The 26526-nt window shown below is 47.8% G+C and overlaps 11 protein-coding genes across 11 annotated transcripts; 2 read left to right on the top strand and 9 right to left on the bottom strand.

Annotated features, from left to right (window-relative positions):
* Positions 1-1692: 1692 nt before the first annotated feature.
* Positions 1693-1926, top strand: A1O9_03601 (uncharacterized protein; the record flags this gene model as incomplete). Its single annotated transcript, XM_013405894.1, has 1 exon — positions 1693-1926. A coding segment is annotated over one exon (234 nt), but the record flags the coding sequence as incomplete, so codon positions are not given.
* Positions 1927-3198: 1272 nt separating this feature from the next.
* On the bottom strand, positions 3199-3880 carry A1O9_03602 (uncharacterized protein; the record flags this gene model as incomplete). Its single annotated transcript, XM_013405895.1, has 3 exons — positions 3199-3416; positions 3488-3592; positions 3664-3880. The coding sequence occupies 3 exons, from the start codon at positions 3878-3880 to the stop codon at positions 3199-3201; spliced, it is 540 nt and encodes a 179-aa protein (XP_013261349.1).
* A 12-nt stretch (positions 3881-3892) lies between these two features.
* A1O9_03603 (uncharacterized protein) lies at positions 3893-5131 on the bottom strand (the record flags this gene model as incomplete). The annotated part of the gene is made up of 3 exons (XM_013405896.1): positions 3893-4436; positions 4508-4939; positions 4989-5131. 3 exons carry the CDS (start codon positions 5129-5131, stop codon positions 3893-3895), a joined length of 1119 nt encoding a protein of 372 aa, XP_013261350.1.
* Positions 5132-5869: 738 nt separating this feature from the next.
* A1O9_03604 (uncharacterized protein) lies at positions 5870-6970 on the bottom strand (the record flags this gene model as incomplete). The annotated part of the gene is made up of 1 exon (XM_013405897.1): positions 5870-6970. One exon carries the CDS (start codon positions 6968-6970, stop codon positions 5870-5872), a length of 1101 nt encoding a protein of 366 aa, XP_013261351.1.
* Positions 6971-8084: 1114 nt separating this feature from the next.
* Positions 8085-10205, top strand: A1O9_03605 (uncharacterized protein; the record flags this gene model as incomplete). Its single annotated transcript, XM_013405898.1, has 4 exons — positions 8085-8545; positions 8894-9803; positions 9899-10033; positions 10101-10205. 4 exons carry the CDS (start codon positions 8085-8087, stop codon positions 10203-10205), a joined length of 1611 nt encoding a protein of 536 aa, XP_013261352.1.
* A 931-nt stretch (positions 10206-11136) lies between these two features.
* Positions 11137-12444, bottom strand: A1O9_03606 (uncharacterized protein; the record flags this gene model as incomplete). The annotated part of the gene is made up of 1 exon (XM_013405899.1): positions 11137-12444. The coding sequence occupies one exon, from the start codon at positions 12442-12444 to the stop codon at positions 11137-11139; it is 1308 nt and encodes a 435-aa protein (XP_013261353.1).
* A 1805-nt stretch (positions 12445-14249) lies between these two features.
* A1O9_03607 (uncharacterized protein) lies at positions 14250-15429 on the bottom strand (the record flags this gene model as incomplete). Its single annotated transcript, XM_013405900.1, has 3 exons — positions 14250-14312; positions 14338-15092; positions 15183-15429. The coding sequence occupies 3 exons, from the start codon at positions 15427-15429 to the stop codon at positions 14250-14252; spliced, it is 1065 nt and encodes a 354-aa protein (XP_013261354.1).
* Positions 15430-15972: 543 nt separating this feature from the next.
* A1O9_03608 (uncharacterized protein) lies at positions 15973-17019 on the bottom strand (the record flags this gene model as incomplete). Its single annotated transcript, XM_013405901.1, has 3 exons — positions 15973-16322; positions 16359-16801; positions 16865-17019. Coding segments are annotated over 3 exons (948 nt in total), but the record flags the coding sequence as incomplete, so codon positions are not given.
* A 1572-nt stretch (positions 17020-18591) lies between these two features.
* A1O9_03609 (uncharacterized protein) lies at positions 18592-20264 on the bottom strand (the record flags this gene model as incomplete). Its single annotated transcript, XM_013405902.1, has 6 exons — positions 18592-19225; positions 19279-19304; positions 19360-19477; positions 19531-19760; positions 19804-19904; positions 19970-20264. 6 exons carry the CDS (start codon positions 20262-20264, stop codon positions 18592-18594), a joined length of 1404 nt encoding a protein of 467 aa, XP_013261356.1.
* Positions 20265-20606: 342 nt separating this feature from the next.
* A1O9_03610 (uncharacterized protein) lies at positions 20607-22029 on the bottom strand (the record flags this gene model as incomplete). The annotated part of the gene is made up of 2 exons (XM_013405903.1): positions 20607-21763; positions 21813-22029. 2 exons carry the CDS (start codon positions 22027-22029, stop codon positions 20607-20609), a joined length of 1374 nt encoding a protein of 457 aa, XP_013261357.1.
* Positions 22030-22592: 563 nt separating this feature from the next.
* A1O9_03611 (uncharacterized protein) lies at positions 22593-23432 on the bottom strand (the record flags this gene model as incomplete). Its single annotated transcript, XM_013405904.1, has 2 exons — positions 22593-23176; positions 23291-23432. The coding sequence occupies 2 exons, from the start codon at positions 23430-23432 to the stop codon at positions 22593-22595; spliced, it is 726 nt and encodes a 241-aa protein (XP_013261358.1).
* Between the last annotated feature and the right edge of the window lie 3094 nt (positions 23433-26526).

A 26526-nucleotide genomic window follows, 5' to 3' on the forward strand; every position in this document is an offset into this window, starting at 1 on the left:
GAAGTAGCTAAAGACCGTAGAAAGAAGGAGTAGAATATATAGTCGCTTCCTATCTTATTAAATGACTTAAGATATATCTAAGTAAAGGAGTATAGGCCTGTTTTATATAGGCGTAGGCTCCGTCATAATATCTCGTAAGTACGAGAGTAATTACCGAGTATTCGTAAATACGAGTTAACTCCTAGGATGCTTAGAAATCAAGTTAAGTGATTTCTAATCCTATAGAATAGAATAGCGTTTTATAGAATCTTCCGTAAGGCTTAAGTATAGCCTTGCCTAATGGATACTACGTGATCCTAGCTTATATAAGCCTAATCACGTGACTAGGCGTTAATAGGGTATCGCTTAGTCTTAACAGTTAGATAGGGAACCTATAGAAAGACTCTAGAAGATCTCGCTTATCTCGTTCCTAATAAAAGGCCTCCTAGAACCTTAGAGGATCTACCGCCTTTATAAATAATATTAAACTCTACGATAAGCGCCTATAATTATAAGCGAACCTCCGTATCCTTTCTATTATTAAAGACCTCTCCGATAGTAGGTTCCTAACGCTAATAAGGCGGTTACGCATTAACGTAGCGCTTAAGAATACCTCGATAATACTTAACGTACCTAACTAGCGTAGTCTATTACGTAATATTAGTTATTTTAGTACGTAAAAGAGGAGGAGTTATTAAAACACTAAAAAAAGGCTATATAAATTATTTTATAAGGCGACGACGAGGTCGGTAAGTAATTCGATATAATTAATACGATTTTATAACTATTTATAGCAAGAGATAGAATTGTGGGTGAAAACACGCCAAAAATCGACCCTCTCGGCATTAAATCGCATCCTTGGCATTCGCTCGCATTTCCGTTCGCTCCGCCGATTCGCTCCTCAGAGTCATTCCTAGAGATTCTGATACTAGTATCTGTAGACATGCGATATCGGCCCTTCGTGAATGCGCACCGGGTGAGCTTTGGTCTATATAAATCTTACCTCACGCGGTGGAATTTTGGGGAGGTGAAGATTTAACCATGCCTTCGTTCTGGGAAAAATGTAATAGCCGTAAGGGTCTTACGGTTCATTTTCGCCTATACTAGTAATTTATTAGCGATTCGAGGTAATATTTAGGTTCAGTGTTATAAGGTGCTGTAGGCGTAAGCAGCGCTGTTAACTCCCGAGTCATCGATTCTTACGTCCGAGTCTTTACCGGAAGGCAGGACTTATATCCTGGCCCTAATCCTATTTCGAGATATGGTAGATACAGAATGCTAATTAGTTATTGAATGTAGTAGAAAGTATTAACTACTAGGATTCCAGAGTACAGTCAAGCGTGCTGGAGAGGTTCACAAGCACGACTGGGACTTGCTTGTCAACCGCTGCGGTACCGTAACAGTCGCACCGGATCAGACAGATATAGTGGATATACAGTCGGGTGTTCTTGACCACAGGATTTCTGTAGGCTCTGGCGGCGCAGGCTCCATCATTCGCGCTGAGCCCTATGAACGCGAACACACTCCAACCCTATCAGGTAGTATTGGGGCGACAGATTCAAAGGGGTTCGGACAGACTCTGAAAATGAGCTTCTCTGTGGCCTAGCTGACGAATACACTCAAAATAACGGCGAGAACGTGCTGGAACGAGTCTAGTTCCAGTGCTCTCACTCATTGACATTGACGGCGGTATCACAGCAGCTCATCATCCCCTCTTTCACTTTCCGCGAGACGCACTATCCTCTGCCCATTGCGAGCCAGGTTCGGCTGACGCAGAATTCATGCCAAACGTGGAAGGTATCATTGAACTCGATGCAAAGCTGCATGCAAGAGACTTGCAAAGACTGTCATTTCTATGAACAGAATCAGTTCGCCATGTACACAGGTGTACAGATACTCTTTTTCTACCGGCTCCCTGGGGACCATCAACTGCCACGGAACAAAATACAATACATGGGCTCTACGCAAGCCGTTGGGAGGATGGCCTGGTGTAAATTCACCTTCTGGTCCGGTTCAGAGACATCAATGTTCCCCAGTTCAGTCTGTATTGTGAGTTAGGATCTGCGATCGTTGCGACTATTTTGCAGATGAGATCTTCAGCTGACAGGATCTCGGCGCAATGGTTGGAGCCTTGAACCAATTCATTATGCGGACCGGCGCCAAATGTATGTTTGGACGCTTCGATGACGAATCCTGGCCCTTTTGGGACTGGGTCAATGAGTGGTAAGGAAAAGGGTAGCCTGAACACCATGGCAATACTACCAACTTACTACCAAAGGATGGAATTGTTGCGTCCAACAGTCTCACCGTCGCCCTGACAATGTAGCATACTGCCACGCTCAATGCCGCCGCGGGTCGCGACTGTATTGCTCGAGAGCATCGCAACAGGCCCAGTTGCTAATCGAAGCTGTTAACACGTACTGCTGGGATGCTGACCAGAGACTATCCTGCGACGGTCCATTGACGCTGGAGCAATTCTGCCAGCTTTTTTAGGTATTTACCATTTTTGCAGGGACTATCATGGGCGAAGACGCTGGAGCTCTTATGCGCAGGGCCATCGACACCCCCAGTCTGCCGAAGTACTTATACTCTGTCATTCCATGCCCTGCGAGCAGCTGCTAAGATCGGTATCTATGAGGCTTACTTCGATAAACTAATGCACCAGTAGCACCAAACGGTGGAGAATAATTTGAGCACTTAGGCCGAGGACGACATTAAGTCTCGCAGCGATTTTCATAGCTAGAGCTCTACTCTAGTCTATGAAATTGGTCACGAGATATTTGGGTTGATATAGGCGTAAAAGAGGTATAGCAAGGTTACGGTCGCGAAAAGTTCGATCTGCAAGAAGAAGCAAGTGGAACCTTTGGCATGGGGATAACTTTCGTCATCCGTCCCTATGCTAAAGGAGGAGCAAGTTGTGGTTAGTGCTTCTTGCAATGTTGAGGCAACACTCATCCACGGGAATAACAGGACCACCGACGTTTCCATGGGTCCTCAGCGTTCGATGGAAAACTTTGGAAGGCTACGGCTAGGCACGATAGGCATACTGCGAGTACTTCCTGCAGTATAAATGCTGAGCAATTCCTAAGTTTCGGGCACAACCCTGAGATAAGCGTCCGCAAATCACTCTGGTACACCTGCCGGAGGCATGTAAAGTCTCTGTTTGCTGTTTTATGATGAGGTAGCAAGAAGGAATATTCACCCATTGTGATACTAGAGTCACTCTCCAACTTCTCTGTCATTATCCCACTTGATGAGATCTTGAATCACAGTCCATCTCAATGTAGTAGTACGGACCCGTCGCCCCCAGATATAGAGGGGGACCCAGAGAATGATGACACCAAACGAAATACCTGCCATAGCCCCAAAGGCTCCGCGATAGCCGTCCTGCACGATCCAGGGGTTGGTATAGAAGGAGAGAAGGAAGCCAAAGGCGGCTGTTAAGGGAACCCGTCAGCAATATAATACCATCTTGGGAAATGCCCTACGTAGTTTGTCATGGACTAACATTTGAAAGCTAGTTGAGTGACAATGGTCTCTCCAGCAATTGGTCGGTAGGACTCAATGATGTAGACCAGTGAAACATTTGTGCCTTGGGCTATGGCAAAGCTCACTTTGAGAATATGTCAGTGTCTTTGATGGTGCGTAGAGGCCATGGAAAAGGATGGCTTAAGCAAGACTTACATAAGCCCAGATCGATAGTGGGCACCATCCAATGCCAGCGATATTGGATGCCGCAGCCATACAAGACAAGCGCAAGAGGTGAGCAGATGAGTGCGACGGTCATGGCAGGTAAACGCATTTCCGGCTCTCTGACTCCACCGTTTCGTTTTGTGAAGAAGTCAGCTACCCAGTCAGAGAGCCAGCCGCCTCCGAGTATTCCCAGCAGTGTGCCGAGCATTCCGGAGACGAATCATAGGCCGGATTGCCACGATTCGAAGCCGTAGTTGGTTGCAAAAGCAGAGGCGAAGTTGGAGGTGATAGCGACCAGAAACCCAATGGTGACGGACATGACGAGGGTGGCCCAAAGGACAGGTGGAAGCACAAGAAGGATAACAGGCCTGTAGGCCATCTTCCACAGGCTTTCCTTTGTGAATCTTCCATGAAACACGCGCAGCGAACGCAAAAAAAACTCTCTTGGAGACTTATTGGTGTCCTGGTCGATGCTAATTTTGTGCTCATTCTCTTGATGGTTGCTGTGTGACTTCTCGGTCCTCGTGTTATTCTCTTCATCAAAGGCAATGGGGGCTTTCGGACTAGCCAGGCGGGAGGTTGGGCCATAGGCTGAGTTGCGGACGTACGATGTTTCTGGCAGCGTCAAGAAAACGAGAATAGTTAGAGCGCCGATGAGGGCTGTGGCAACATAGTAAATATAGCGCCAGGAGTGTGTGATGGTGATCAATCCGGCGACTATGATGCCCCCGGAGACGCCAGCAGACAGCGAAACGGTGTACACTCTATGCACTATGTTAGCTCAATTCTCGAAAACAAGCTTTTCAGGCGTGGGTTCCCTGGGTTGAGCACTCACGCCATGTAAAAGCCTCTTTCGTGAAGAAAGAATATGTCAGATATGGTGAGTGGAGCCACGCATTCTCCAGCGCCGGCAAAGAAACCCATGAGTATCCTTGAAGCCATCTCGGAAGCATAATTCTTGGAGACGCCGACCCAGATTGCAGTGATAGTATAGCATATAAAGGAGATGATGTATACTGGCCTTCGTCCATGTTTAACGATCAACGGCATCCAGACGATGTTGCCAGTGCCTTGAAGTGGGGCAGTGGTGGTGAAAAAGTATGCGATTTTGGCAATGGCAGCTGGAAAGCCCGGCTCTGTAGGAGCAACTCTTTCGAAATCGATAGTGATGTCGACAATTGCCACCGTTGGCCCAGCGGCGAGGAAGTTGCAAAAGAACATGGCCAAGCATACTAGGATGGCCGAATAGATCTTCCGAGACTTAGGCCTAACCTGGGGGTTAAATTCCGGAGATCAAAAGCTGGAGTCCATCTTACCAGTTGAGAGGGTCATCAGGGTCCTTGGATGGCGTTGGAATCAGGATAATGTCATTGGTCTCAACGTGTCGTAGACGGAGGTGACCAAGATTTGTGCCATACTCGATCTCGTCCGCGTCCCGTTCTGTGGTAAACTGAGTCATGACTGAGTAGATGGTACGCGTCACAGTTGCACAAAATCCTACCGAGCTCATAAAGAGTTAGATTTCTCCGTGCCCACCTTCTTTTTGAGCGGATTCGGGAAGAGCGGCGTCAGGTATGTATAATAATGATCAAGCACGACTGGATCGGACAATGGCACTCAGTGCTTCGGACCACACCAAGGTGACTGGAATGACCCGGTTGACTTCCCCACACAGATCAGACAAGCGGTCTGCTTTGCTGGAACACAATATCTTCTCCACAAGCCGGGCGTCCCGGGTTGTGGAGGCGAAGCCTATTCCATTCCGGAGAGGTGAAATCAAACTTTTAGTAGCTGCATGTTCGATCCTGTATCTTATGCGACAATATATCCGTCAGGGCCGCGAGCCTACTTCCGAACCTATGTCGAATACCAAGTAGCCTACTCTTGCTTATACATCGAAGGGTCGCGTCCACTTCGCCTCTACAAACCCTTAAATACTTACTACCCTAGATAGGAGTATTTATAGTTAGCTCCATTAGTAATCTATTACCTAGATTTTAAATATAGTCCGACGAATCGTTATATTCTTCCTAATACCTAGTCAAGTCTTGTATCTACCGTACGAAGAAGCCCTAACTTAGTCAGACACTGTTCGTAGCTTGGATCATAAAACATATAGCTAGTATACTTGCATTGCTTTTACGTCTATGAACGAAGCAAGAAATTCAAAATCTAGAGAAAGCACTGCCCTAAAACGTCAGGTACAGTACCAAGCGATCAAAACAAGCACAATTGTGCCAAACATTTTCAAGGCCGTGCTTACTGCGCTCTGCGTGACACTAGAATTCTGGATCACCTCTGGGATGCCTTTTGTTTCGACTGAATCCACCAAACATTGCGTCAGGCCGTCGGTCTGATTCAAGCTCTGGCCTTGGTTGCTCACATTGTATGCTATCTCAATCCATTGCACGGCAACATACACCTCTCTCCCGGGCCGCATCCTGCCAGAGAATGACTGACCGTTACTCCAAAGGTTTAACATGAGTTGGCTAGGCTCGGTGGGAACACTGTCGGTGCTATTGAGCATCATTTCTTCGTCCAGGTACCATATGTTCCTGCCTGCAAACCAGTCCATTCGATATTCGACCCACTCTGTCCAGTCTTTGCCATTCGGGATCGTGACACTGGCATCTGCTCCTGGGGTGGTTGACGATGCCGGCTGGGTTGAGAGTTCGACAATATCGGACGGATGTTTGGTGAGAACCTCGATGTCGCTCTCCTGGGTATCAGACTCGTAGGTGAAGAAGCCAACTACCGCACCTCCAGCAACATTGTCACCATCTTTGCCGTCGGAGATTATTTTCATCCTTGTGCGCATGCTCGCGTGCAAGAGGTTGTCGGGGCGGCTGACGAGCTGGACGACGCTCTGAAAGTCCTGTAGTCGGGTAGTCCGCAGCGTCAAGTAGGTCTGAGAACCGTCCGAGCTAGGGTCTTGTGAGATGTAGACATTTTGTGCCGAATAGATCATTGGGACATCTGACTCTGCATTTCTGATGCCCCGTCGGATCTCCCAGTGGTCTGAGAAGGGCGGGTGAGCAAAGTACGCTGAGGTGATGTTCTCCCCCCCCTGGTCTTCCTCCGCCGTGATTGAAGACGGCCAATTGATGCTGTAGTTGCTTAGATTTCGAAAGTCGGAGAACGCATAGTTCTCGAAAAGGTTGTCCTGGCCAGAGACAACATACAAGTCACATTCGGAAGACGATGCCCTTGCTAAAAGACGAGTACGGCGTTCGCAGATCTGCGACGCGTAGCTTTGAATGTACAGCAACGTGGAGACCACCAAAAAGAAAGGTGACATTGCCGCTGGTAAGTGAAAAAAGCTCCTTTACAGGAACGCGAGATTATATTTGACCTTGGGCAGATGAGATTCTGGGGCCTTTTGTCTCAATTGCACCTTCGCTTTCTACTCTGGTGTCTCTAGGGAGATGCAAACACACTACTTAGAACTGGACTATTGTTACTGAAACCAGCGAACAGAAACCGGGCCAACCTGACTCGTAGTGTTGAGGCCGTGCAGTCTCTTGACATAATATCCATAGAAAAGCCAAGAGTCGATTCACTAGTCCACCCAGTGTCCCCCACTACTACGGCTCAAATGGGGTGTATACCTAGTTTTTGGCATGTAGTTCCAAATAGCTTTAATGGCGCAGAGTGACTTTTTCGGGCACGGCCCATCGCTTGCGTGGATGTGTCTGTGCACTGCGCCTCGCCTTGTTTCTGTTCAAAGGGAGGCTCGTGCCTTTGTGCTGGCAAATACCAATGAACTATAGCAGAACAATCTCCGTACACCTTCATCGTGTTTGTATCCATGCTCCGTGGTCTGACGTTTGCTGGCTTTCTTAGTGCGAGACTAGTAGCATTAGTGGCAGGTGTCAGAAGATCCCTCTTCATTTACGGGGAATTTTCCAAAATCCAGTGAATTGTTGTCCAAGCCCCAAATATACCCTGTCAGATGAGTAGAAGCCAGGTCCGGCCATACGAATCTTGAAAGTGGTGTCCCATATCTACCTGGTGCAGCAGTGCGACATTTATGGTAGACCTTGTCTAGCGTGTCATCATCAGCCCAGCGTAAAGTTCGCTGCTGCATCGCCTGGGCGACACGAGTCTGTCCACCTGTCGCACAGATACCTAGTAGATGTATGGGTTCCTACTGGGGTGGGGGCCAGATGTTCTAACTATAATATGGATACATGGCATGGATTCGAAACCCCTACAAGCTCCGTAGACTAGTGACCCCGGATCCTGACGCTATTCACATCATTGACTGATTGCCATTGTTAGGAAGACGCCGTAAAGTCCAGCCTCAATGGCGGTCATGTAGTCATACTTCATTTGAGATCGTTCTGTCCATCAGCAAAATTAGATACTGGTTTTGTATTTGAGACCTCACACAACTGTTCAAAGGCAAAGCAATGGACTATAGGCAAAAGGGAGTGAACTCTATCGACTGGCAAGATTGGATGGACTTGGAAGCCGGCTCTCGTCGCGAGGAACAGAGGCGCCTGGGAAGTGGCTGTATGAAGCCACCCCTCAGTCTCAGTCCCGGAAGCCCGAGACGCCTTTCGCTTCCACTGAGCTCTTTACCAATCCCCGAAGATGCAGTCCTTGCTGATGGTGGCCGGAGCCTCGACATTCGACGGTCACGGTCACATTCATTGCCCCAGTCAACGATTTCTTCTTTGGACCAGAAGGTGCAATTACCAGACATCCGCAATGCTACCGTCACTGCAAGCCCATTTGCTGAAGAATCAAGATTCCTCACTGCTCTACCCCAAATTGCCACCATTGTGGGAGACCGAATTGTGGAGGAACCGGGCGTCGAAGCCACCCTCCAAAGAGCCGCCAGTCGAGCAAGCGTTCGAAGTTTGGAGAGGTATTATAATTCTAGACGAGTTAAATTTAGAGGGAAGAAAAGGAGCAGGTTTGCCCAGATACTATTCCAGTATTCAATCTACCTTTTATTGGGTTGCATAATCTATTTTGTGCTTGTGGGAGTCCCATTGTGGAATGGATCGGTTTATTGGCTATGGTACAGTAGCACCCTTTTCTTGATCTTTTACTTCAATGGTCCAGTCACTGACGAGAAGTATTCAGGTGGGCAATGAAGTATAAACTCGTTGTAAGGGGTGGTTGTGCTATCTTCATTGCCGTTGCTTTTTTGTGAGCTCCTAACTCAGGCTTACACCATGTTTTGGCTTGCCGTACTAACAAACCTTTCTAGTTATGCTATTGGTACTCTCTTTGTACAATATGAGCCTGATCCAACGCCGCCACGACCAGAAGATCTCCAAGCTTGCCTGGAGAAAAACAGCAGCACAGCACTGATTATTGCTTGCTACAAGTCTGCCGAGATCATTGGGCGTACCCTCGAAGCCGCCCTGCAGATCTTCCCTCCACAGAACATCTTCGTGGTTGCCAACGGAAACAGCATGACCCCTTTAGACAATACGGAGGACGTTTGTCGCCCATATGGTGTCAATCATGTCTGGGTCCCTATGGGCTCGAAGATCGTGGCTCAGTTTGTAGGAGTCTATGCAGCACACGGATTTCAGTACGTGCTCATGATTGATGACGACTGTGCCCTTCCACCGGGGTTCCCCATTGTGTCCGACCGGATACAGCCCGGCCATAAAAAGGGGCTGGTGAAGTGCGTAGGATATACTATCAAAGCTGTCGGCCCTGACGGAACCAAAGGGAGCATTGTTCAGCAACTCCAGGACATGGAGTACAAATTGTCCGGCATGGCCAGGAAGTGGATGGCAACCTGGGGAACGGCCACATTCGCTCATGGAGCCATTGCGTTGTGGGACCGCGACTTTATCCTCAAGTGTTTTCGACATCATCCGGGTTTCAAAATCTCTGAGGACTGGTTTTTTGGACTGGTTTGTCGAACTCTCGGGGGAAGAATCCTCATGTGTTCTTCTGTTCTTGTCGAAACCGAAGTCCCCTCTGGGCTATTTGTCGGCGCCGGTGCACGAGGTGGGTTTGGCGAGATGACAGTTTACAAACAGCGGTTCTATCGGTGGAACTTCTTCTTTATCTTCCGAGTCTGGCACAGCGTGAAACATCTACTCTTCGACTGGAACTTGGGCATTTACTCAGTTGGCGACAAGGTATATACTTTTCAAGAGGTATGGAACTTTCCCCGTTGCGCCCTTTTCTCCTTCTCTTTCCCACTTGTATCCATGAACAATACCGGTATTAACATGTCATTTTACCTCCACAGCTTTATTGTACAATGCTTTACGTGGTGGGTCCTATCCTTCTGGTACTCGCATTCATGATCGAACCAGAGTTCGCCGCCTTGATCACTGGAATAATCATAGGCATGTACTTTACTATCGCCATCATATTTAACGAGGTAGGTCAGCCTCGAATTGAAAGCAGAGCTGTCAGTGATTTAGGGACCCATTATTTATTTCTTTTAGGTGATTTTACGCAAAAAGGGAGAGATGGTCTCTCGAAAAGTTGTAATCTTTTATTACATGCCGTATAAATTTGTACTCCGATTTATGAACATTATCTCTGCGTGAGTCTTTACAGCCAAAGGTATCCATCCCAGTTGGCAGACCGCTAATATTATCACAGCTACTACTCAGCCTTCGCCTACGCTCGATATTTTGCTGTTCGCCATCTGTCCATAATTGAGGACGAACAGGTGATCGAGCTTGTGATACATTCCAAGAGTACGGACCCGAGAGGGGCTCAACAAATGCCGGTGAATCAAGAGACTCAACCTAAGGCAGTGACTCCACCAGAGGCTGGCCTTCGGACAACTTCTGCCTCTCGACCGGGGAGGGTTCCCACGGAGAATACAATTAACGAAGCCTCCTAAGCAACATATCGAAATTATGGTATGTACCTATATCTAAAAGGTGAAGTGTGATAATATCGAGTGCTTTTCCCTATCATTTAATATATGCTGAGTTATACACGTCGCGGCACACATACTAGTGATGGTCTACTCACAAGGGATTTTCCGGTGAAAAACATTGGGGCTATCATACATTCAGCCCCTGAGACTCTTTCATCGTCACCCCGGACCTCTAGAGCGTTATTTTTGACAGGATCCCACTTCTTGAGCAAGATGCAAGTACCAACTCCAATCCACTATTGACTCCACGTTTTCGCATAGGTGTGGAGATCGACAGGCCACATCAACCTCGCTTACAGAGAAAATATCCATTTTTCACATAATAGGTATTGCAGATTGCTTTCTGTCACAATTGACGTACTGTTAGCTAGTCCTGATAGAGCCTGTCAATCTAGAGTGAAGACTAAGAGGAAAATTTGCCCTCTTGACCCAATCTTTTCTGTCTACGCCCATGCATTCCTGAAGAATTTTTCCTGTGCTGAAGAACGAGCGGACGCAAAACTCCTCCTCTGACCTCTTTTTGCCCCAGTCGCCATTATGCTACTAAAAGCGACTGCAAGCACTGGCCTCTATTCGGCCAGTCAATACGATTAGTACGACCATAACATCTCTTCGGGAATGCCTTTCAAAACATTATAGTCAACGCCTATTTGCCTACAGCAGATGACAACCAAATCAAAGTCTGAAGCCAGAGACTCAAGGTTGAAATCGGCATCCTCCAGCTTTTCCATCCAGGGGACAGCGTGTTGTGGAACCAGTGGGTCATAAAATGCTAACCGGTCGCAGCCACAATTCGCCAGCTCCTTACCGAACGCAAGGCCTGGTGAATTCGACAGAATAGACTGACCGGGCTTGAATGAAACACCGACTAGTAGGACTCGTGGAAGTAGATCGGTTGACGCCAGCCTTGACGACGTATAGTGCCCGTGTAATTCTTGGGCCAGTTTGTGAGGCCTCTCTCTCATGATCTTAGTGGATTGTTTCAAGACTGGCAAGTCAGGACACGTCTGGAGGAGATATGAAGGGTTGACTGGGATGCAATGTCCACCAACGCCCAGTCCAGGACGAAAAGCTTGGTAGCCGTATGGTTTGGTCGAAGCAGCATCAATCACCTCGTTTGGGTCGATGCCGATTGTACGACATGCGTCGCTGACTTCATTGACATAAGCAATGTTGACCATGCGGTAACAATTCTCAAAGAGCTTGGTCATCTCGGCGACTTCGGGACATGAGACGGGAACAACGGTCTTGAACACACTGGAGTAGAGATCGGTGATTACGCTCAGTGCCCCAGGAGTTAAGCCCGAGACGATTTTGGGGATCTCACTAGCTGCGGGAAATGTACGTCCCGGATCAACGCGCTCGGGGGACATGCCACAGATATAGGTATCCCGAACAGATTCAAAGAGCTCGCGAGTCATGCCGACAGAGACACTGCTCTCAATGACTATAGTGTTACCTGGTCTTGCATGACGAAAGACCGTCGATAGGGCAGACTTGAGATGTGACCAGTCGACCGAGTGGTCGGCCTTCAATAGTGTAGGAACCGAGATGAGATAGTGCTGGGCCTGATCTAGCACGTTCTCATCTGTTGTCAGTGTCAAATATTTGGCCCCAGTGTAAGAGTTTTGAAGTTCCTTGATGCGGCTTTCGGAGACGTCAAAACCAATCGTTGGATGTACATGGCTGAATTCCTTGAGGAGGGTTTCTCCGACGAAACCCACGCCGACAATGCAAACAGGGCCAGAAGTGATGGACGACGAAGAGTCAATCGAAGAGATTGACTCTGGTGAGGACCGTGGCCGATTCGGATCAGTTGAGTAAATCCAGTCGAAGCCTTGGATCGAATCCTCAGAAGCCGAGGAGGTTGCACGGGGAGAGTACGCAGTGGAATCCATGATGCAGGTCTTGGATCTATAAGGAGAGCTTCTAGAAGTGAGGCAAGACAGGACGAAATCAGACAGTATGAAGCTTTTCCAACTCCTTGGGTGATACCCGTTAACCTATCTCCCAGAGCTGGTGGCCCTCAATTTATATCATCGGCACCCCTTTGCAGTTCAACCGTTTACTGTGGCTTTACTGCCATTCGGGTGCTTCAAGATAATCAGGCAAGAGATGGAATGACACTCTTTCCTTACCGTTGTCGGGGGTCCCACCAGTCGTCAGTACTATTGATCGGACCATTAGATAGTTGAATCCTCAACACACTACATACGGGAATGATAGAGCGGGCTAGACGCTGCAAAGAAGGAAGCCATTGTCCAACCGCTTCTAGCGGGTTGAGTGTGGTACCTATCGCGTGTTAAGAGACTACTACACGTTCCAAAGATGGATGCTCATAAGCAGACGAGGTAAGAGTCACTCCACATGTTTCTCAGAGGTCTTCAACGGCTAAAGGAATCTTGCCGTGCTTGAGAGGAGGAAAGCGGAGTTCAAAAAACGGTTATCGATCCGAAAAGAGTATAGAATAGTTACTCTCGTTCTATAATCGTACTAAACACGCGACCTCCGAACAGAGCCAGCCGGCAACCACCGCAAAGTAGACCGCTAAATATGGCCGCCCCTTGCGAGAGAGAAAATGGTCTCGAACAGATGGTTCCATGCCTCCCTCTACTGGTCGGACGGGCCAGGGAGGCGGAAAGGCGATCCGATATTGACCGTGAAGATCGAACATCCTCAATAAGTGACAGAAAGCTGCCTAATAAACTCACCTATTTACTGCTGGTCACCGATCTGTCGAGTCCCCGGCACTATTGATCACGACGACTTTAGCGTACTCGTGACACCAGTCTCGATTCAGGGTCAACCACTGTTATTGTCCCCAGAGACTTGCCCCAAAAAGAGTCAATCGAGTAGTCTGGGAGCGGTGCGCTGACACCATCATGGACATTTAGCAGAACGTGGGCGCATGCACGGACGTCGCGTATATCTCTTTGTGGCTCGTTACTGGACTAGGCTGTCGGTGGTTGGATCTTCCTCTAGTTTTTCGCTGGTGCGGTTCTCGAGCAGTGCCATTATTTTCAAGCAGCGTCAGAATCATCCTGTTCGGCGAAGACCCGAGCAAAGGGTTGTAGAGGCTTATTCCAGGGACCATTTGTCTAGAGACTATAGTGCGGCACCCAAAGACCCCCTTATCGCAAAGCAGGGTCTTGGTGGGTGCATGCCGCCGGACTGGCGCAGAACTCGGTGTTAGGACGGGCTAAAGGGTATGGGTTGCTGTTCAGGATCCACATTCAAGGCCACGTGCACCTAGACGCTACACCGGTCTTGACCATCATACGGCACGAGCGCAAGAAGCAGAAGGCAAGGGCTCACGGACCAGTTTTACGGACACAATATACCCAACACAGACCAACGACATCTCTTAGCGAGATTCCACAAGATTGAGCGCGAGACCTTGACAACGCTTTAGGGACCACATTCTTGCTACCGCTTTTAGGCGTCGGGTAATGATTCAATACCAGCCCAGGGTCAGCTTAAAAAGTATGACTTCAGGGTTGGACGGAGAGACAGAGTACGGCTTCCGAATCGTGCGGCGTAAGTACCATCTAGTTTTCGATAGAAACTATAGTCACTACTCATTACTAGATGTATAAAATTGTGTACCCCCTTTTGTAAATCATAGTCTCCAGCCCTTCCCGATGCTCCAGCAGAAATCCAATGTGATTGAATGCTGGATAACAACCAACCTAGTCTTAGCAGTCTAGCACCGGACAACAGGTGTCAGGAAATAGGTCCGTAAGCCCTTGAGGGTTGCCCAAAGGAGCTAGAACCTAAGTGGAGTTTCCTACCCTTATACTATGTTCCGCTATTTCGACAACTCCCTGAGGGCCTCCCCTTGCAACTCTCTTAAATAACCCCTTGTCCACGTTTGAGGAAAATTCCGGCGCCCTTCGTCGGAGCTTAATATACGGGATATACTGACCTGGGTGGATACAAATAAACCCCGTAACCACAGTCAAGATGATGAACGCGTCCAAGCAGTAAAAGAACACTTCATGACTAGCAAGATAGTTTGGTAAACCCATAGCATATTCGATAAAACGGTAGACTGACCGAAGGAGGATAAGGCCACTAGCAGTGTTGATATAAATTAGGAGCACGGTCCAGTTCCTGTTCTTCGGGAGAGATTCATTTTTTAATTGTGTTCGTAGCAGAATAGTCAGACGTGTAGTGGCGATAACGAAAAAGCCAAATGTGGCAAGCTGGACGCCGAGGCCGACTAGGACAATGTTCTTGCCAAGGTTGAGTCTGCTCAAGGTGTCTGCATTAGACACTATGACACCCCCGACGACTTGAATAAAGAAACTCAAGACGTCAAACCCAACGAACAGAGGCGTTATTCTTCTTGCTGGCAGCCATAAGTGCCTAAATGATTGGAACCGAGGGGGAATGATCCAAAGGACCAGCCGACCGAAGGCCATGTAACAGGAGGCGGCCATAACAGCGGGTGCCACCAGGATGAATACCATCTGTATAATAAAGCCGACTCGATCGTCCAGGTTCTTGGTGGAGACTGCGCGAGCAGCGTAGCCCACTAACTCCACTAGTACACGTAGACAGAGGAGTCAGAGATAGTGAAAACAGTGCGACAAAGGAGAAGCATGCGATTAATAACAAAGATGGCCATACTTACTGGCAACTCCCAATACCATAGGCCACCAAAACCATGATCTGTAAAAGAAAAATTGGCCGAGATTGATAATTGTTGCCAAGATATAAACGGCCAAAAATACGGCAGCAGCAGCAAAGGAAGGTGAATAGTAGTATCGGCCTTCAACTGCCCACTTCTGAGGTGTTTTACCCGCATGATCCTCCATGAAGGATGTAAGGTTGTCTCTTGAAACAAGCCGTCCTGTCAATGGGACGAAGTCTCCAGACATGATTGGTGTGTTGGATTGAGAATGAATATCTGTAAGATGAAATAGTTGGCGGCTTTTACCGGCAGAGGGAATACATGAAGTGGGAGAGAACTTAGCATGACTGGAATCCGTAGAGACTTTATATGTAGAACAAGCTGAACTAGGATGAGACACCGCTAAGGGTTGTCTCCAGTCGAGAAGAGGTCGCTTTTCATTGGCGTCACAAAGGGTGCGCTCGGAACGCTAGCCCGATCGGGACATGGTTTGGTTGAACTATTCCTCCAGCGAATCTTTTGTCAAACGCGTGTCGCCTCGACCAACCCATTATCGCTATCTCTTGTTCCTCTTGCCTGTTCGCTTAGACAAGTAGGTCATCTCTTCGCTTGATTATTAGCGTTGCCAGAGAGTAGGCAGGATCTTACAGGCCTGCTCTTAATGGTAACCAAAATTTATTCGCCAGTCTTTGCCTGAGGCAGGATTTTACTATTCTCCCAATAGTTCTTCGTCTGCAAGGCCATCGAAGACGTTTGCGGAGCTATGTCTCAACTTCAAGGGGAGTCTAGCGCAAAACAAGGGTTGGCCATTGAATCCTTTTGCCTTTGCAATTAGTCGGGCAATGCCGATGCCATAACTTGTTCCAATGCTGAGGAGGATTGACGCTACCCATGATCTCTGATATCCTTGAGCCACAATAACTGACTGCGCCACAAATAGAGGCCTGATAAGTAAAGGAGGCCCGAGTTCAGACGTCTGACATCTGAATGGGAGTTGCAAATCTGGAAATAATCGCACATTCGGACTTGCGCCCAACAGGAAAGCAACCGACCCACAGATTGATTGAAAAGTCTTCAATATTTCCTCCTTCGCTTGGGTAAATTCTGAGTTAAGGTCAAGTGAGAGACCTGCCCAGCTAGCTTCATCAGCAATCTGATCGGCGGCAATACTGCCACTCATCCAAACAACACATCTCAAAATAATTGACTGAAGCAAAGCTCGAAACATAAAATAGGTATTGTGTAGATTAGCAAACCAGATGTCTCGGTAAACGAGGCCTTGAGCGAGCCAAGGGCACGTTTTAAATTCGAGATTGCGAAACTTCTGAATGGTCAGTTTCTTATTTTCAATTGCCATGAAACCCCAGGAACCAGGGAGAGTAGAACGCCATTCAGTAAGAGCATTATCCGTAGCTTTGCATTGATCAATAAGATCTCGGACACGGTGAATATTGATTTCTGACTTAGGTTCGTACAGAATTTCGTCTGCTAGTACTCGTAGATTCGCTACAGGGATACTTGCAGTGGTGAGCGTATGAACTGGATTAAATCTAATCTGCTCGGGCACATCATCCCAAGTCAGATTATGACCATTTACTGGGTCAAAGAATGGAATCGATCTGAGGGCGTGGTTTATAGCCTTCTGTAATTAGCTCGTTGCCTATCTAATTCAAAGGGAAAACAGACAGAGACTAACCAGTTGAGATCGAATGCCAAATAATATACCGATACTAATACCGTCTCGCGTAATAGATATTCCTCTATTTTTGATTAGTAGCTCGATAGCATCATGATGAGCTGCTAGAGATGGTAATGAATCAGATGTTGCTGTGAGACTCTAGGACTTAACGGTTAGAATTTGTGAGTGGAAGTAGAGGGGGATTGAGATTAGCTATTCGCATCTAACCAATTGCATTGCGCGGATTACTTACTTCGATAATGCCAAAGAGAAGTATCGTCATAAGTATTTCATTAGTTTGAACAGTAGAAGATTCCCTTAGAGCTAGGTTAACCTTTTCCAGAGCCTGTCCATACTTAATCCACACCTGGGATTGGACCTCGCGTCTTTTAGCAGCATCACCTGGGTAAATATGAATAGCCAGTGCTAGCATAGCGCAATGTAACGCCGAATCCTTGTTAGCTAGGGAATAGAGAAGTGGCAACGAGGCCACAGGCCCTTGACAAGCATCGGAATCTGCCGTGGCTAAAGCGATTCGCTTCAGAAGAATTGCGATAGCCTCTTGCTCCCGAGGATAAATGTTTGTATTACTATCGGCGATAGACTCTTGAATTGAGCTACTGGTGGTTGAATGATTGGCTGAATCTGAATTACCGTCACTCTTAGAGGACGGTGTAGATGTAGTGGCCCTGAGTTGCACTCTTCGAGCTGTGCTCAGAGTTTGATCCCGAAAGAGAAGAGTTGATGCATCCCGATAGCCCAAGCACTCTCGGTTTGATTTTATACATCTAGTACAAGTAGGTCTACTCTCATCACACTATAGGCTCGTCAAAAACTATCATTGTCTAGAGTAGGACGAGCTCGTATATATTTGCATCTCCTACACCGCTCGGTGTTGACACATACCTTGAGACGCCTTTTGAGACAGGTTTTACACCCTCCACTGAACCCGTGAAAGACCATACTAGGTGAGATAATCTGTCTATCGGAGTTCTAGTAAGGTGATGTGATGATTATAATTGACGACAACGATGAAAATTCGTTAATATAGTCAGGTCGTTGTTTTCTATCGACGATTAAGCTAACTAAGAAAACCGCTCGAGCCACGCAGCAGCCCCCACGCTAGACATAAAACCGGGTAGCGTTAAAACAAGGTAATTAGGCAACCACTATTATTACCTAAGCCAAGAGAATCCCGGCTACTATAATAATTAGTGGATATAAGCATTATAGTAATAGCCATCGGGCTCTGCTCATGGCTGTTTGGTCCGCTACGTCGGCGGCGTACACATATGCAGAGGCTCCTAGGCTGTGTAGCTGATGTACCATGGATGGTGCTTGTGCTGACTTGGGTCCAGATCGTGATATGAATATCAGATGGCGAGCCCCATGCCCAACGAGAAATCTAGCGAGACTTCGTCCCCGGCCTCCCATACCACCGACCAGCATGTAAGAAGCATTCTTGTCGAGGGTCAAAGGATGCATCGAACTCGCGCGGATTGGGATCTCGCTCTTCTTATTGAATGTGAAGACTGTTTTCCCGGGTAAACCACTGTCAAGTGACTTAAAATCCTCTGCCACTTTCGCAACTGAGAAGATATAGAGAGACTCCAGAGGCTAGACGTTGCTCTAGATAGCAAATGAAGCAAACTCCTTTGCTACGTCAGCCAATTGTGTCAAGTTGCTCCGATGCAAGAGCGCCAAGTCAACAATCGAAAATCTGCATCCGCGTTAGAACGGGCCAATGTCCAGGACATTCATTTTCATGATCAATATCGCCAGCATGAACGAGATTTCCGAATGAAGGGGCAACCACCTTCCATAGTTTCCGTAGTCCATCACCTTTACGTGAGATATTGAGAAAAACAAATCAAAGCCACGGTTTGCAATAAGTCTGGCAATAGTGTCCGCGAGATATGGATCTGTTTCGTTGAAAATGTGATGAGTTGGTATTTCATACTTCTCGATCAATTGACTTTCAGCCTCAGATCTAGCGGTGGCGAAAACATGTGCCTTCACCACCAGAGCCACTTGAATTGCTGCTTGTCCAATACCGGAAGATGCGTCTTGGATGAGAATGACGTTACCAGCTCTCAGCTGACCGATTTTAATGAAGGCTTGATATGCAGTCACAAATGTCAGCGACCAAGTTACAGCTTCTTGAAATGACCCTGCGGCAGGAATTCGTTGGCACTGCGATTCGTCCACTGTGAAAACGGAGCGATATGATCCGCCATCGTAGCCGCAGACTAAGTCACCAGGGCCGAAGCTTTGGCAATCTCTTCCGACTGTCTTGACTACCCCAGAAAATTCTCTCAGCGCTAGTGTTGAAGTTTCACGACTCGAAAATGCCTCTCGACTGTATCTTGACACTCGATTAGCACGAATAACCCATGGTAGGAGAACTAAAGGACTTACCCAAGAGAGACCGCTCGTGTCTCGACCTGTATGTGTCAGGGTATCAGCGTAAAGTACTTCTCACGATAGCGACCAGCCTACCTGATCAAGGAACTCTCCAAATCGTGATAACAAATTACGATACCGCCATGCCCTAGAAGGTTTGCGATGTCGCAGAGTGATACCGTAGCCTGACCAGGTAACCCAAAGTCGGCCGTAACTATAACAAGATCGATCGGCAATAATTCAATCCTTTATTCATCTAAGGATAACCCTGTTTTAAGCGTAAGCTTGCTGACCAACTCATCTGAATTTTCAGAAGATGTGGCACTGTTCTCAGCGTCTGGAGAGTCCATCACAGCAACCGTGTATTTCGAATAGCGTTTAGTACCTTGAGTGCTACCATCAGTCAGAAGCGACAAGATCTTGGTCCTTAATTCCAAAGAAGCACCAAGCTGTAGAATGGAAATGTCTGGATTCTTATGCGCAACTAGGTCGACGATCTATTCATCTTTAGTCTTTAGTATCTCCCTGTTCGGAGCTTACGTACCTTGCACAATTGACCAAGACTGTCACATCAGAATGCTCTGCGTAGACGTACTGCTCCATAGATCGTTGGGTTGAAAAGTGGATATCAGGCTTCCACACTAGCGTCCCGAGCGGAGCCTTGAAAGAGTCAGTGTTTGGGGGAACTGCCCCCCTGGTAACTCACGACAGTGGAGGCCTCGGATATAGACTTTTGGCTCAGTCCATGCAGAATCCGAATAGCAGATGTCAGCAACAATCTCACGAGGACCAAGTCTTCGCGCAGTGCAAAAGCCCCGGAACTCTAATCCTGCTCCGGAAGGAAGATCTGCAGCGACAATAAGACTGTCGCAGAAGACGGGGACTGCCGCATGATCAAAGTCAAGCTCTCCATTTTCGCCAAGTGCCACAGGCAGGGAATGGAGAATTACATCCAATGTTGTGGGGTGTATAAGGTGCTGGCTTTCAATATTCGCGGGCATCGTAGCTTTTGTGTCGGGAATGCGGACCGCACATACAGCACATCTCTTGCTTGTTGATATTGCTATCAGGCCTTGGAAAGAATCTCCATAATCGAGGCCTGCGCGTTTTGTCGTTTCGTAGACCTGAGAAGGGTCGATCTGGCGCTTGCATGTCGTCAGGGACTTCTGGTACTCCTGTTTCAACACTTCTTTCTGATGGTTCTTCTGGCGACCCAATCATCGATGGTGGCAGGCTTATAATTGATGATGACCAAACCAGAGCCATTTTCTTTGGGTGTTTGACCTTCGAGACATATAAGGACTGAGAATTCCCACCAGTTATTCATGCGGTCACCATCAGATCTAGGTCGCCGCAGCTGATTCCGTGCCCATCTGACCATCAGGAACAACAATGGCTTTCGTGATATGCACATCTTTAAGCTCGATGTTTTCGATTGTCCTTTCTTTGTCAGCTATCTGTGGCATCGCCTCGATAGGCATGGCGAGTATACCTGCACCAGGATATAGTATTGTATAATGGACAACATGATCTCGAATCCAGGGGCTCTCGTTCACTCGAAGAAAGTTTCTCCACTTCGGTTCGAGCTCGATGTACCCCAGAGCCAAGGATCCTAGCAGATCATGGCGTCCATGCTCGCGAAAGCGATAATTTCTGCTCAGTTGCGATTCGGTCCAATATTTATGAGCATGATTCCATGAGTATGGCGGGAGGCTGTCTAGCGACCGGCGCTTCGTTTGAGTCTCGTTGATTGAGGGGATTGACAGAGGTATGCCGTGAATGTAAAGCATACCCGCACACTCAACAGCCGAATTAGCATCACCTTGTCCACGGTTGAGCACTGACGCATGACTGACGTCTTCCAGTTTCAGCGCGTGCAGGATTTGGCGAAGTTGACCTTTAAGTGGCGCATGTGGTCCAACCTCCAGTATATTACCGAAAGGTGCTTCAGTGGCTCTCCCTCGGCGCTTGCGTTTTGGTGAATTCTTGAATATTGCTTCGACAGCATCGGAGAATAGAATAGGTGATACCAGGTTCTTCACCCAGCATTCGGGTTCGAGGTCTGAGTACAGGACGATCTTCCCCGCAACACAGGACGCAAATATGATATTGTCACCACCTTCTGGCTTTCTAACGGTCACTCCCGAAATATAAGTCAGGTACTTTTCTGCAATTCGCTCCATGTGATGAGAATGATATGCGTTCTCAACTTTCAGCTTCCTCGCGAACACCGAGTTGCTCTTGAGGACTTCATGGAGCTCGTCAATAGCCGCTCCATCTCCAGAAAGAGTGACCGAGGAAGGTGAGTTGACACAAGCAACAACGAGCTTTCCAGTTTGGACGCCTGATATGTAATCTTCTGCTGCTTTTCTCGATAGGCCGACAGCCATCATGGAACCTTTCAATTCGGGTGCATCACTCTTTAGTTCGGAACACAATTTGCCACGCCAGTACGCAATTTCCAACGCTTCCTCACGCGATATAGCTCCATAGGCATAGGCTGCACATATCTCACCACTAGGATGACCGACAACTCCTGAAGGTCTAACATTCCATGATGTAAGCAGATCCACCAGTGCAACTTGTAAAATCGTACACATAGGTTGACTGATTCTTGCGAGTTGTGTTGCTGTCTGAGCCGCTGAGTTGGAGTTCGTGGAGGACAGACCAGTTGCAGCCAAGCTCGTTTGTCAGATGCCTCTCTGAGTCAGATACACTTTCTGTAATACCGGATATTGGAGCAGCCCCAGGCCCATCCTTGCCCATTGCGCTCCTTGACCGGTAAAAACGAATGCGACTTTGGATTCCTTGGATGACCGAGCACCCTGGATAGCAGCAGTTGTTGACAACTGCTCGCGTAGCTCAAATACGGTTGAAGCAACAGCAAAGGCCTTCTAATTTCATCGTGTACGACGCTCACTCAACGTGAAAGCCAAGTCACCCAGGTAATTCGCTTCGCCCCTGATGAGTTTAGAACTGCCATTTGATTCAACCGACGCCAAATGCTCGGTAAAAGTCTCTCTGATCCTGTCAAGAGCAGGTCCGTCTCTGGCACTGACGATAAACAAACGTGGTCGAGCTAAAATTGGCGTGGACACATTCGAAATTTGATTTGGATCAAGTTGATCGATGCTCGAGAAGGACTGAGCAGTGCTATCAATGATTGCATGGGCATTGGTGCCACCATAGCCAAAGGAGTTCACACTGGCTCGTTGGAGAGCATGAGATGGCCAAGGTGTTGCGGTTGTTGGAATTTCGACCTTCCGCTGTTTGAAAGGTATTCTTCTGTTTGGCTTGTCAAATGGATGTTTGGCAAGGCAATACCCTTCTCAAGCCATGAGTATACATTTAATCACACCTGCCAAGCCTGCTGCACCTCCAAGGTGGCCAATGTTGGACTTGACTGAGCCTACAAGAAGACTGTTTCCGGGCCGTTGTACTGATCCGAGATTGTTAGCGACAGCAGCCAGTTCCAAGGGGTCTCCAGCGGCTGTTCTGGTATCGGGAGCCTCAAAGTAACCAGTGTCAGAGAAGTCTAGCCCTGCTGTACGGTACGTTGATTTTATCAGCTCTGATTGGGCATCGCTATTTGGCAATGTAATACCCGTGGTGTGGCCACCTTGGTTGACACCTGTTCCTCTGATCACTGCACGAATGTTGTCCTGGTCTCGTATCGCATCCTTAAGGGGCTTAAGGATCACTGTTGCAATTCCTTCGCCTCGGCGATAACCGGTCGTACCATCTGCGAAAGATCTCGAAAGACCTTCCTTGGACAACATATGGAGATTTGACAGGAAAATCGCCAGATCAGGACTTAGAATCAGGTTTGCTCCGCTCACAATTGCAATTTTGGACTCGCCTGATCTCAGCCCTTGACACGCAAGGTGAAGGCCGACGAGGTTTGAAGAGCAAGCTGTATCCAATGTCAGGCTGGGACCGCGCAAATCATAAAACAATGATATCCGATTTTAAAGGAGTGAGAAACCAGTCCCCGTCCCAGAATACATTGGAGGGGTCTCTGTGTCACGCATGAGCATCTCATGAAAATCACGAGTAAACCATCCGACGTAACAGCTGGTATTGCTTCCAATGAGATCGTCCACAGGCAGTCCAGCGTTCTCGAGAGCTTCATATGTGACTTCTAGAAGCATTCGAGCAGTTGGGTCCATGGCTTTTGCTTCATTTGCGGTAATGTTGAAAAATGGTGCGTCAAATGCAGAGACATCATCTTTGAGGAAATGTCCGCCTGTGGAACTCAGTGTATTTAATTTATCACCTCTATGATGGAATGCTTTAGCATCATAACGGTCCGACGGCACTTCGCCATAGGCAGCTAAATGTTGTCAGCTCAGATATTGCGACAGAATGCAATACACGCACATCGTCGCTCGTGTAGCAAATCCCAAAACATTGCAGCATTTGTTGCACCCCAGGGAAACGACAGGAAAGGCCGATAACGGCAATATTCAGATGGCCTGCCATCCCCAATAGCTAGAGTACCCATCGCTCGAGACGCCGCTCGTATAGGCTAAGAAATGACTGAAACTAAGCAAAGGAAAACACCAATGTGCATAATATCGCGAAACCAATCCTGAAAAGTCCATGTTGGAATGAATTCGTTCTGCTTATGTATGCGCTGGGACGACCGCTCACAGCCATTCCCGTTCCTGACTGTATTGGAGTGACGGGAGATGCGGGCATTGGAATCGCTCCTCTCAGTTACACCGGGTTTGGAATTGCGCAGTGTTCACTAAGGTGGTGGAAATAGCCTTTCTATGAAGTCCGCATCATGCTTGTTGGCTAGCGATGGGGCCGACAGTGACGAGATGATCCACGAGTGGGCCGAAAGGAATATCCGCGTGTACAATTCATATTTGCGGACAATCATTGACATAAATTGTTATTCACTTAATACGCCAAAGCATGAACAACGACGAGCGCTTCTCCATTCGCATGTTCTTGGTGATTGTGTGAAATTTTGGTGGTCACACAAGACAGGTTGCTTTGCTGACAGGCAGAAGCGGACTCCCGGTTTGTTGGAGATCATTTACGTACAAATTTAGGCCTCTTGGGCCGCTGGGCTCAGCCACCGCCCAGCTAATTGGTAGTACGCTGTGGTAGCCTTTGCGCTTAACAACAACCTCATACCAGTGTCTCATATATCAGTCTTGCGGAATGCGTTTTCTTTGTCTACATGGCCGAGGTACCAACTCGGATATCTTTGAAAGCCAACTAGGTAAGTGGAAATGAGAACGGGCAGCAACAATCTTGTCAAGTTCCACCCATGGTCCTGCAGTATCTTCATCTGCTAATAAAATGCACAAGTCATGTCACACCAATAATATCCAACTCAAAGATCCCGAATATATCTGATGCTGCATCCACTTCTTATAAGCAAATCTTTGGCCATTACCAATGGCAAGGAATACTACAAGTACTCCTCAGGCTTCAATCACATACACATACAGTCCATGGAACAGATTGCTACAGCACAAACCGGGGCAACTATCTAGCTTCTACTTCCTCTTGCCCTGTGGCAGGCTCAATTCTTCCAGATCCTGGAGATACTCAGATTATGAGTTCACAGCCTTCACTGGTTGAGATGAACATGCTGGCCGCTGGTCCAAAGTTGGAACATGAGTTGGATGCTGCCTCTCGACTAGCTTTGACTATGGAGAATGAAGTCTGTCGTGAACTACAGGGGGGCAGGATGCAAGTTGCGCCGGTACCCACCGTGATCCATCGTCCAGAGTTCCTTGAAGGAGTTGAAGATAATCTTGGCCGTAGTCAAGACAATAGCGAAGACATGTCTGTGGATCTAACGATTTCTATGTCCCCTTTCAACAATTTTCAGAATGCTGGGACCATTGAATAACTCCTGGAGGAATTATCGTCTGCGATCGAAAATGATTGGGCGATGACGCTGTCTCAATTTATGTACAACCTGGGTTTCTATGACGGCGGATCGGACGGCTAGCACATAAGATACTTCAGAAAAAGCGCAATTATCACTTTAGAAGAGACTATCAGACCGATGAACGTCAAGTTATCCTATCTATGCAATCATTCAACGCCGGGTTGTGGTCACAGCCAAAACAGAAACATGGGCATAACCTGGCAGATCACGACATGAATCATTGAGAGTGGTATTTGATCAGGGGACCTCATGGCTTGCCCCACCGTGAGTCAGAGAACGGTCATGAGACCCCTTATCGAGATGGATGGAGTCTGTATTCTAAGTTAGCTAATGTTGATGTCGACGTTTGCATCTCAGTGGTCAAACTCACTTAAATTCTCGGTGCTTTCATCAAGCAGCTCCGAATGGGGCCTGCGACGGAAATGTTTCAAAAGAAGTCTCATGTTGGATAAGCAGCCTGCCAGAATCCCGACGGCAGGCTCGATACACGTCCATACCATTCCCTCCACTTGAGCCACTAGATCTCGTCAACTACCATTTCCGGCCCGTGGAAGTCTTCAATCTTACAAGTCACATCTTGAGTTGACACAGACAGACTCACCATGACCACCAGTCGAATAATGTCGAATACGACAGTCCTTCAAAATCATCAGTTCCAATCGAGCAAGAAAGGGCTGGCAAAACCCACAGCAGGCCAACACTCAAAATCCCAACCAATAGCCACCTTTCATGTGCGGGCAGCGGCAGTGAACGGGTCGCTAGCAGTGGAATGACAAAGATCGCAACGTTTGTTACGACATTGGGTATCTGGATGCCAACGTAAAACCTCCTGAGATTGAAACAGCTGCCAGCAGTCGTCGGGTGCCATAGCTTCTCCAATGGAATGCAGACGGCAGCTCCAGCAGCACAACAAACGGCTGTCCACACTAAAGTCATGACACCGACAATATATGTGGGAATGCGAACCGAACGTATTGGAAAGGCACGATCGTAAAGGCGGAGGATCGAAAGGTTCGATGAAGAAGATGGTGATGGGGTAGAGAAAAGTACCTGTCATTACGTTAGACCGATAGAGCAAAATCAAACCGCTACAACACACTGGCCCTGGCGTATAGCATAGGTCGGAATGGTGGGAAGCGAGAGGCATCCTAATGCGATAGTTCAATACTGTAAAGCAGTTTTCAACATGACCCTGTGCCAGGAAGAGTTGTCCGTTTCAAGGCTCACAAAATATGCCTGCGATTGCGATTCCCCAGTAGAAAAGATAGTCCCGAAGACAATCTTGTGCTGTTCGTTGATGGAACCGCTGGTTAGACTTGGGGAAGCTGAGTCACTCATGGTGATGA

The sequence above is a fragment of the Exophiala aquamarina genome (assembly GCF_000709125.1).
Source record: "Exophiala aquamarina CBS 119918 chromosome Unknown aczIA-supercont1.3, whole genome shotgun sequence".
Classification (NCBI taxonomy): Eukaryota; Fungi; Ascomycota; class Eurotiomycetes; order Chaetothyriales; family Herpotrichiellaceae; genus Exophiala; species Exophiala aquamarina.